The sequence below is a fragment of the Austrofundulus limnaeus genome, unplaced genomic scaffold (assembly GCF_001266775.1).
Source record: "Austrofundulus limnaeus strain Quisiro unplaced genomic scaffold, Austrofundulus_limnaeus-1.0 Scaffold218, whole genome shotgun sequence".
NCBI classification, from domain to species: Eukaryota; Metazoa; Chordata; class Actinopteri; order Cyprinodontiformes; family Rivulidae; genus Austrofundulus; species Austrofundulus limnaeus.
In genome coordinates, this window is record NW_013952620.1 from 193,955 (window position 1) to 205,680 (window position 11,726).

Genomic DNA, 11,726 nt, shown 5'->3' on the forward strand with positions numbered 1-11,726 from the left:
AGATTCGCATCATGGATGTGCAGCCGACAAATCTGCGGCAACTGTGTGATRCCATCATGTCAATATGGACCAAAATCTCTGAGGAATGCCAGCACCTTGTTGAATCTATGCCACGAAGAATTGAGACAGTTCTGAAGGCAAAAGGGGGTCCAACCCGTTACTAGCGTGGTGTACCTAATAAAGTGGCCGGTGAGTGTATATCAACCATTTCGACTTTGTTCTGGCTTCATGTGTTTTATAAAAAGGAATTCTTGATGATTGAGAAAGTTGCAGAACATTTTAATGAGTGTTTTGTTTGACACACTTGTACACAGAACGTTGCTAAGAGGTCCAAAAAGAGCTAAATACTGAGTTAGCTGCAGAATCTCAACAGTAAAATGGATTTGGCAGATTTTTACACCCTTTTTTAACTTGGTTCATGCCCTTCAGCAGAGCTGACAGTCCTGGGGTGTAGCTCGGGTTCTGCAATGACAATAAATCGTAAGAACACTTAAAATGTTCCAGTTTGCTCTAAAATCTAACACTTTCTCACCACTGACACTGCTTGATGATCTAAAGCTTACAGTTTTACCCTTTTATGGTGCTCACGATGGATCTGGAGTTGATCTACCGCGTGCAGTTTGCTCTGTGGTTCTTCATATTTGTGATGATGCAACAGAATATCTTTCAGAATGTTGGCTGGACTCGCATCACATGTCGAGCTGAAGTTGCTGGTTTAGTCTGTTCCCAGAGTAAACATTTCCAAATGACACGCTGAGTTAGCAGACGATGCTTACTGTGTGGCAGACTGTCTGTTCCAGCAGCAACACTTCTACATGTAAACTCAGCGTTTTATGGGGACTAATGAGTTCCTCCTATTAGTTCATTCATGCAACAAGGTTTTTTATCCATTGTCTTAAACATGCAAAAAAAGGAAGGTTTCTATATTTAGCATAAACAGTTGTGCAAAAGGAGAGTGTGGGTCCATGACACCATTGTTTTTAAAAGGTTGTGTTTTAGCAGTCTACAGAAAAATGCAAGGATGGTGTTTAAAGACAAAGACCATCTACTATAACCTCATATTTCAACACAGGGTTGAAACACACGGTTCATATGCTGGAATATGATTGAGTAAATTGTTGGTATTGCTTTTTAATTTTTTTATTTAAAGGGGCAGTATCATGTAAAATCAACTTTTTTGAGTTTTATATCATGTTGTAATGTTATACTCTTATAAAAAACATACCTAAAGCCTTGCTTTGACTCATTCATGCGTGTTTGAGAAATCCTGCAGCGTTTTTAGCAAGTCATGCTGAGGAGCAAAACGACAGGTGGGGACCAGAAACACCTTTGAGATGTGCCTTTAAGCTGAACTTCCTCATGGTGGAGCCCCCCCCACACACACACACACACCACACCCATGACTCCTGCAGGCTCTCGGGTGAAACTGAAAGTGAAAGTGAAACTGCTGCTCTTACTACTTCTCACTCAATGAAGCTCTTTTCAGATTCAAAATACCTTTGAGGAAATGTATTTTCAGATGCCAAGTAAACTGCATCATAGTGCATGCGTGATCCCCCCCATGCGCATGACCCCCCTCCGCACTGAAATGGGCGGGACAGAAGCGGAAGGTGGTTTTTAAAGAGACAGAGGCCAATTTCAAGGCGTTTAGAAGAGGAAGTGATGAGAAGATAATTTTATTTCCTATTTAAACATAAAAACAGCATTTTAATAACAACTAAAGGTGACATAGATACTTTATTATGGTATAGCATTTAAATATATGCCTGAGAAACACATAATATTGCCCCTTTAATTTTTATAACTGGGCACAATCTGCTCAACCACCACAAAATGGTGATGGGACTCCATGACAGTGGTCTCTGTAATGTCTGTGGCATTGGATTAGAGACCTCTTTGCACTACTTAGACCACTGCATGGCTCTGAGCAGTCAAAGGAAAATAATACTTGGGGACCCCTTAAACACTGAGTGTTTCTAACCTTGTGTCCTACATTTGAGGGATCCCCTTCACTATAAACCATAAACAAATAGTTGAAACACAAGGTTCATGTGTTGGAACGTGATGGGTTAAAGTGTTAAAATATTGTTGTAGAATTTTTTTGTTTGAATTAAATTTTTTTTGGGAAAAACAGTGGGCAGGTATATTAAGATTTTTTTCCTTCTTTCTGCTTCCCTTCATTTCTTTTATGATTGTGATTGTTTTTTTTTTAATTGTAAATGGGTTTTCTTTTTTGTTTTAATGAAAGGATACATAAAAAATTAAATAAAAATTCAGTCCTGATATTGATTCAAACCAGTTCAACTGTTGTGTATTTATGGGCTTGCTAGCATGTTTTTGCAGTATATTTCTGTAAAAACCTGCATGAAGAAGCCAGTTAAAACAGTTCTCTCTACATCCTTTCTTGTTTTGTCGAGCCGAGTCTCTGTCTGCCTCCCTTTTCCTCTCCTCTCTGTGAATCTGTGTGTTGTTTGCTTCAGGCAAAGGGAAGTCAGGTTGTGCGTGTGGGGGGAGAAGTGGGAGGAGCTTGGGTTTCTATAGAGACAACAAGGTATCAGCCTTATCAACCATAACTCTGACCCAGATTTTTTTTTATTCTACCACAGCTGTTGGCTCCACCCCCTTCATTTTTCCTCACACAGTTTTTAGAGCAGTCAGTGACTTTCAAGAAGGGAGAGCAAGAGCAGTCATTCATTGAGGGGATCCATCTCCTGAGGCCTCCTTGAGTCCAAGTCTTCATCTGTAAAGAGCTCAGTCCTGACCTTAACCCTCCAGCCTCAAATACTGAAGTCAGCTTTAGATAATGAGACCGGCTGTCTGTAGCTAACATTTGGCAACAATGTGCTTCTTTAAAAAAAATACTTCATTTTCTAAAATATATTGAATTGTTTTGTATTTGACTAATCTCTTGCTGTTCATGAGTGAAAACATCTGAATAAAAAGAAACAAAATGTCAAACTTGGTAACAGCAAAGGTGTCACAAACAGAAAAAAAAAACTTTGGTTGTGAAACCGTTCCAAAAATTTAAAGGGACACGCTCATCGTTTACCAGTAGTAATGTTTTGTCAAGTAGTTATTAACAGTCATCAGCCATGGCATCAATCAGAGCGCAGAGTGTGGATAAAAAGCAGGAAAAACAATAAAATCCTGAGCAGGCTAACTGTTAGCCTAGCCTGGATGATTTTTGCCTTTTTCTCCATATGTTGCCTCTTTAAGTGTTGACTATGCAAAGCTTTTATATAGGAAGCTAAAACCGGAAAAAAAGGTGGAAGATTGGTGAAAAAGAGTAAGAATTTATAAGTATTCAGACACATGTCTCTAAACTAAATATCCATTTTTAATTGATGAGCTCAGGTTTAGTCCAAAAGCAGCAGAGCTTTAAAGGGATCCCTGATTAGTTGTAACATTAGACTTTATTTGATAAACATTTGTTTTAACTGTAAAATAAAGACTGTAAAAATACTGTAGGCTGTTTAGTTTTGTCAATTTTTAAAATATATTTTAACACAGATAAAGCCATTTTATTTACACGCAAAGCATTCTGGGTAAATGATGCCGTGGATAGGTCCTCTGTGTGAGTGAGCTATATCCACCCTGAAGGTTAATCTTGGACAATATCTGATGATCGACTCTTTTAAATGAAACCAGAGAGCGTTGACAGAGAGGAGAAGGTAGAAATGACTCAGTCTGGAACTGAAAATATAGATGGAGGACAACAGAGCTGCTTCATGGAAGAAGAACCTCAGCTTAGCCTGTTAGCCTTTGCGCTAGTGCCGACGCTAAATTGCCTTATATGTATTAGCTCGGCGCTAACACGACAAGCTAATAAGCTAAACTGAGGTCCTCCATCTATATTTTCAGTTGCAGACTGAGTCATTTTTGTGTTCCCCTCTCTGTCATGTGGATGGAGGACCTCAGTGATGAGAGGAGAATGTGTAGCGCTGAGCTAATACATATATATGGTGATAGTGTCGGGGCTAATGTAATGCTTTGCGTGTAAATAAAATGGACCTGTCCCTGTAATATATTTTTAAACGTTTAATTTAAAAATTATAAAAACTAAACAGCCTACAGTATTTTTAGTCTTTATTTTACAGATAAAAAATATTTTTATCAAATAAAGTCTAATGTTACAACTAATCATGGGTCCCTTTAAAAAGATATAAAACTTGGACTTTGGTGAGGTTAGAGAGGTTCACTGGTCTAAATTGCCCCTAGAGTGTGTATGGTTGTGTGTCTTGTTTATGTGTCCCTGTGATGGACTAGAAACGTGTCCAGGGTGTCTCCTGTCTCTCATACAATGACTGCTGGACATGGGCACCAGCTCCCCTTGATGTGAGGGAAAAAACAAAAAACAAAATAAAACAGGTGAAGATGTGGATTATTTAAACTGAATCATTGAGAAAGTATTTCAATAATAAAGATCTGGGTCTAAAATTGATCACCTGTTTACAACTGAGGTCTGCAGCTAGAACACAGTTCAATTAAATATTTAGTTATAACTAAATAAAAAATTCATCCCATCCCATCAAATAAATGAGTATTTACCCCTCTCTTACATCCTTCCTTCACACTACTCCATACTGCTTTAATCCATGGATAATCCTCTTCTCCTGCACTGGTGTAAACATGTACAATGCTTTGGTCTGCTCACTACAGGGTGGTTCATTAATGCATCCTCCTCCCCCAGATTCCAGTCAGATATAATCCATAACACAGTGGGGCTAAAGTCCTGCTTACTAAACTATTGTGAAAGGATGAAAACGGTCTTCCATTCCATTATGAACGTTTATGTTCCTCTATTCAGTATCTTGCAAAACCTTTACAAACACGTGCAGAAACAAAAGGTCCATGTTTTCTGGAAAAACACAGTTCTTGTAAAAAATAAATAAATAAATAAAAAAACTAGGTTAAACAAACAGAGAGTAGTATCTGAAAAATGCCAAGTGGTTGTGAGTAAAAGCCCGGGACGTGGTGCTATAATTAGTAATGAGGTGAGAAGGACAGCGAGCATAAATCTGCCTAGCAACAGCCTGAACTCCAGAGGGGGGATGGAGCGCTCTGCAGATCCACCTTACAGTCAGTCTTTTTAATCTCAAAACCTAATTTAAATTGGAAGGAATTACACTTAATCTCTGACAACATGTTCAAACTCAGACTCTACATTCAAACTATGAATAAAATATTGATTTTCTTTGTAAACATTGGACTCATGAACAGCAACAATAAAAACATTTTACTAAATGGAAAACAGTCCATAAATGTACAGACAAATCTGAAAATTGAGTCCGGAGAAGTAAGGAATAATGCATAAGAAATTATATGGAAACCCTGGAAGACTTTTATAAATGTCTTCCGATGTTAAAAAAATAGTTTTAAAGTTTTATTTGGGATTCTGTTGTAACAAGAAGGAAAACAGAGTTTGGTTGAAGGGTGATGTCATCTGGAGACCATACACTAAAAAACTACAATAACCTTTTTTCTTGTTTTTCTCAATCTGATATTTTGACTGATCTGGGCGCAGAGAAGGTTAAAGACTGAGAGGATATCATACCTGATATCAAAGTAAAACGTTTTGAGAAATCTTGTTCTCAGGATGTCTTGACTTTTTTGTAGTTTATTTTGCACCTTTATGCATGAATAATGTGCATCTTCTTGCCAAATTGTACTCTTACATGGGGATTTTGGAGTATTTTATTAATTATTTTTATATTTTTTCACCATGGCTCAGTGGCGGATCTAGGATTTTTCTGAATAAGGGGCCATCAAGGGGCCACAATATTCATAGAGGGGTCAAGAAATTGTTCAACAGCCTTGCGCATATATTCTCGGTTTTGGTAAGGTGTATAAATTTAACCGGTCACATATGTTCCAACAATTGTAACCTAATGTAATGTTATTAAAAAAGCTTAAAGCTCCTGTGACATGCATATCCTTCAAATACAAAACCTCAAAGAAAACATCTTTACACTTAAGAAACCTGGTATGACAAACATGATTTTTACCCATTTTGTTACATAACTGGCCTATTGTCTTTTGAATTTGGCTCAGCCAAAGTGAAACAGGAAGTGACATCAAAGGGGAACTCATTAATAAAATTAACTCTGTGGTCTCTGTTTATTAAAACGGTATAATTTAAACTTTAACTCTTCATCATCTGTGTTTGATAGAGACTCAAAATAACCTAAAAAAACATCAGAGTTGTCTCTACAGTCTGTGTTATCAGCTGTTGTAACAACGCTCTGTTTACATGCAGACATTCCCCTTTGACATCACTTCCTGATTCTTCATGTGCAAATATCTCAACAACTGTTCATCTCAGGGGCATGAAATTTGTTTTCAATATGTTATCAATGTTATGTTTTCAAAAATGCATTCATGTTTATTACAAAATTTTAATGTCTCAGGCACTTTAAATTCTCCTTATTAATGTTACATGCATTTTAACTGTACATGGATAAAATATTCCCAAAGTATGTGAGAAAATGAAGCCATTGTTTGCCAGTTGAAAGATATTTTTTTTGCAAAATTGTTCAAGTCTTTTAAAGAAGAGAAGACTTCTGTAAGACTGATTCATGCTGGAATTTACAGTTTGACTCATTAGCGCCTCTAGTGTTTGGGCATGGAACTGCACCCACCATCATTGCTCTCAGCCAAAGGACAGATGAGTGACAGGACAGTAGGGTTGGGCAATATTGGCAAAAAAATTAATCACGATTAATGTGTTGTATTTAGCCGATAACGATTAATTTGAAGATTAATCCCCCAGAGTCCCTGGACACCCTTATATCATAGTCACATGACCAATTTATAGGGAGAAAATTGGCTCTTCGTAAAAACCTGTTCCAAATTGTGTCAGAATTACAGACTTCAGGCTATACATCAAACTTTAAATTGTGTTGATAGATAAATAAATTACAGAACTTCTTTTTTTAATGTTCATCATGTTTGGAGGGGAGAGGAGCACCAAGCGGTTAGTCTGCCTGGTGGCATTAATCGTATTAATCGTCAAGTGCCAAAAATTAATCGATTAATGTTTTTCTGACGATTAATTGCACACGATACGATTATGCCCAATCCTACAGGACAGGGGCACTTCAGGGGGCCAATCAGATTTCAGCAGGGGCCAATGCCCCTGTGGCCACGCCCCTAGAACCGCCCCTGCCATGGCTATGCATGTGTTTGTTTGTCTGCTAGCAAAATATCCAATGGACTACTGGTCAGATTTGATTGAAACAGTAAGAATGCAATTGTCGACTGTACAACTGATTCAAGCTGGCCACTAATCTGACATTTTGAAACTCAAAAATGGTCACAACTTAGTCAAATGTTCTTATATTAAACTCAGAATGGATGTGGAAGTAGTTGAGAGTCATCCTCAACAGAAAGTCAGAACACCAGCAGATCTCACAAAAATTTTGCAATATTAAATCTTGCTTAGTTTTTTTTTAAATTAATTGTTTGAAGGTTGGATAAAAACCAGAACTCGGTCATTTGTACTTTTTACAAAACTCTGGTATGAAACTCAGGCAATTCAACTTTAATTGAACGTTTTGCAGTCTTGACTGGAAGGAGACACTTTGAACAGAAAAAAATAAAACAGGTTAAAAACTATCCGATCTGTGTGGTGTAGTCAGCACACAAAACACATTTTAAAATGCACTATAATCAGATTTACTCTACCTTAGTTAACATTGAATTTGTGTTACTTATTGTGCTGATTATTTATTTTTGACTACACAAAGGATCCTGAAAGCCTGTACATTATAAATCTATCAGAGTGTTGTTTACAGTATTGCGTTCTGCTGACAGACTGTGTTTTTCTAAAAGAACTTGTATTGTAGCTTACATCATATCACGCTGCAGGAGTTCAAAACGAGAAACAAAAAGAGACCAGAATGATGACAGTTTGTTTTATCATCCAAGCAGCTCTCAGTCACCACAAATCTGTTATCTGGTGCTCAACTCTGTTTACTTTTTATTTTGTCTCTCTTCCTCACCCTTATCTGGATCCACTAACGTACAGCCTGGGTCAAAACAGGGACAGAAAGGAAGGCAGGAGGGGATTTAAGTCTTGGTGTTTATTGGACCATTCCACCTCATGTTTAACATGTGATGCGTGTGACAATAAAGTCTCCTTGAATCCTTGATAAAGGGGATCAGAAAAAACTCCCGCGGTGCTGAATGTGCTTAAGAGGGACTTCCGGGAGGTCTAAATGGTCTGACAATCTGAAATGTTTGTCTTTACAGAAACCTATCAAAGAAATATCAACCCAAGAAGAACTCAAAAGAGGAAGAAGAGAGCAAGTAAGTTAAAGCTTCATGTTGCATCAAGCAAATGTTATATTATATTTATTATGTTGCAATGTTTTCTATTTGAAATACTGACAAGTTAAGAAACATCTTCAGGGTTTCTCCTAGGTTTTCTTTTAACCGTGGTGGTGGGTCAAAATGTGGTTGTCTGCAAAAATCTCATTAAAAATGTAATTTAATAAGTAGGCTATATGATCCTGTATACAAAGTTTACTACAATGTTCTCAGTCAGCAGTTTAACAGTTTCAGGAGCTGCTTGCGTAAAACTTCCTCCTCCTCTTCTTTGAAATAGAGAGCAAAAATCAACACCCACACACTTTCTGCTTACAGGTCAAACATTTTCATTTAAATATGAGTAAACTGTGTACATGATCTTATTAAAAGTTACAGTTYAGTGTTCTTAGGACTGAAGACTTTCTGAGGAAAGAGGTTTTTAAACATCTTTTCTATCATTTTAGTGTTTTCAACTGAGGAGCTTTGATATATTTATTTAAAAAAATTATAGCAGAGGGAAAAAAAGACAATTTTTACTGATTTTTTTAAACCAAACTGACAAGTTTCTCCACTAAAATTATTGTGTAATTTAAAGGCATTGAAACACCTGGTTAAATTTAGAAGTTATTTATAATAAGTTACAAACACCTGAAGCTGACTCAGACAATTCTGTGATTTTAGGACCCACCCCCCCCCCGTGCGCGGTTGAGGTCCGCTCACGCCTCCACCTGCGTGTGATTAATACAGATTTTTTTTTGCGCAAATTACCTATTTTTGATGCTCGTTATACACGTAACCGTCTGAAGGGGTTGACATGCGGACTCTGAAGTCCTGGGTAGGTCGGGGCCGTGGTGCGCGTGGACAGGTGCAGTTGCTGCAGTCACTGCCCCTCACAGTCAGGTGACGTGTCGCGGTTTTGTTGTACTCGTGAACACACGGTGTTCCGGTGGAAATGCTGCGAGCTGATTTTATAAATATAATATATATAAAACAAAACCTAATCTTCGGTGGAAAACAGTCCAGGAAATGCTGAGGGCTTTCCCGGGAGGTGTTCACCTGAGCTGAGTGACGCTGACCCCCCACCCACAGAGAAAGGAAAAACACCCACCCTGCTCTCTTCTGATTGGGTAAAACTTTGACTCTGGTTCTCTTTATTGGGTGAAAGAACCGTCAGTTTAATCTCTACATGGCTTTAACAAGTTTTTTTTCTCCCGTTCATTTTTACAATGATGAACACCTGCTGAGAAAAACTCTAATCAAGGTCTTTTTTTTCTTGGTTGTCCGGTGGACAACCAGGAGGCGGGATCTGGTTGTCCGAAACAAAAATGTGTTGTCTCGGACAACCTAAACCAGAGGTTCTCAAACTGGGGTTTGTGAGAGGTATCTTGGGGGACTTAAAAAAATTTCACTGAAGAACAATGAACTAATAAAACAAACATAATAAATAAAAATTTATATTCCCATGGCATTTAGGGGTTGAAATGACAATAAATTATCTTTTAAAACAGCATGGGCTTTATGAGGGGGTCCCTGGAATTTTTTTTCACCATTTTAAGGGGTCCCTAGACCCAAAAGGTTTGAGAACCCCTGACCTAAACAATGGTTGTGTCAACCCCTGTTTTACGCTGATTTAAAAAAAAAATAATACTTTATCCTGAAGGTGTGGTGGCTTTTATTTAGCCGTGGCGGAGCGCCACAATCAATCACATGTAGGGGAAACCCTGATCTTAAATCACATTGAATCTAAACCTTTATTGTCAAAGAGCCACAGCACAACGAAATTCATATTTTCTTTGTCTTCTTTGTAGTTTAGTCAGAAATAGAAATGTGGAAGTTTCTGGAGCATTGTTTTTTAGCGTCCTTTCATTCAGAAAGTCCAAAACATCAAACGCTTCCTTTTCTACAGCAGACCCACTTTCTCCATTTCCTCTGATGTCACCTCCTGTGTGTCACCAGGTACACCTTCTGTCGAGCCTTCCTGACCACCCTCAACGAGTTGAACGACTACGCAGGTCAACACGAGGTCATCGCCGAGAACCTGACGTCTCAAATTATCACTGAGCTGACGCGCTACCTGCAGGAGCTCAAGACCGAAAGGAAATCGGTGAGGCGATTTTAGAGTCTGCAATAGGGCTGTGTATTGGCAAGATTTTGGCGATACGATACATATCATAACAGAGGGGTCACGATACGATATATCCCGATATATTGCGATGCTGTAAGCAAGGCAATATATTATGATATATTGCGATTTTTTGTCCAAAAATTCTATTAAATAAAAACCTCTTACTGAAAAAAAAAAAAAGAAAAGCTAATGTTTAYTTACAATGCTAATGCTACCCTTACGCTCTGGCGCTCAAGAGGTAGAGGAGCCAAATGACTGGCTCACTGCTGCCAACTAGTGGTCAGAGGATGAACTACAACATAAAAATGAAMGGTTGGCAAGAAGGTTGACATTTTAAACCTTAATTAAAAATTGATACAGGGCTTTAGAATATTGATACAGTATCGGGAAATGAAATATCGTGATATTTCAGTGTATCGATATTTTCTTACACCCCTAGTTGGAAAGCAGACATTCAGTTTACACTGAAGGATGAATGAAGGGAAACAGTCGTAGGCCGACATGAACCTACTCTGCTTCTCCATGAACTAAGGTCATCGCTCAGTAAATATAGATTCAGCCAAAGGCTTAGCAGAAATGCAGAACATGATAACTGAGTCTTTTTATAGAACGCGCCCACAGCTTCTCCTTCATTACAACCATCTTAATACTGCAGATCGGCTCAGTAAAATGTGTGATGCGTGATAAACACACTGCTGACAGCTTCTCCAGATGGGAAACATCGATTCTCAAAAAAGCCTCTTTGTTTTAGAAATGCAGCTGAAAGAAGGAACCCAAGAGAGCTGCTGAGAGGGTTAGAGATGAATGTTTTATTCTTTTCATAAATACGTAAACATGCACATGTGGTGTCGTCAGGCCTGATGTTTTTGCTTCTGTACAGGAAGCTGCAAACCCCTTTATTTTAAACTCACTTTCATGAGCAGCCGGCAAGAATTGAAAAGGGGATTTCCAGTCCTTGTAAAAGGGGAATCCTCCACCCTTACCAGGCCTTATAATTTGCCTTGTTGTAATTTAAGCTTTGATTAGCCTGCCATGACAAATACGTGTTGTTGGCGTCTTCACAGCAGAACCTTCCTGTTCTGAAGCTGCAGGATGTCACTTTGACGTTTCACACAGGTTTTTGTTGATATTACCAGAAGTCCACATAGCGCGTCACACTTAAACAAATGTAATAAAAGTGCCATTTAAAAAAAATGTTGTATGTTTAATAAACCAACAAACCATGTAGTACTTTAAAGGGATCCATGATTAGTTGTAACATTAGACTTTATATGATAAACATACTGTATACTTT

At 38.1% G+C, this 11,726-nt stretch overlaps 1 protein-coding gene across 1 annotated transcript in view; it reads left to right on the plus strand.

Moving 5' to 3' along the window:
- LOC106525216 (formin-binding protein 1) overlaps positions 1-11,726 on the plus strand; it is a gene marked incomplete at its 3' end in the record, with an annotated part of 80,400 nt that overhangs the window by 24,689 nt on the left and 43,985 nt on the right. Inside the window, 2 exon segments of the mRNA XM_014019368.1 lie at positions 8,251-8,307; positions 10,264-10,411. Of these exon segments, the coding sequence (XP_013874822.1) occupies positions 8,251-8,307; positions 10,264-10,411 (205 nt within the window).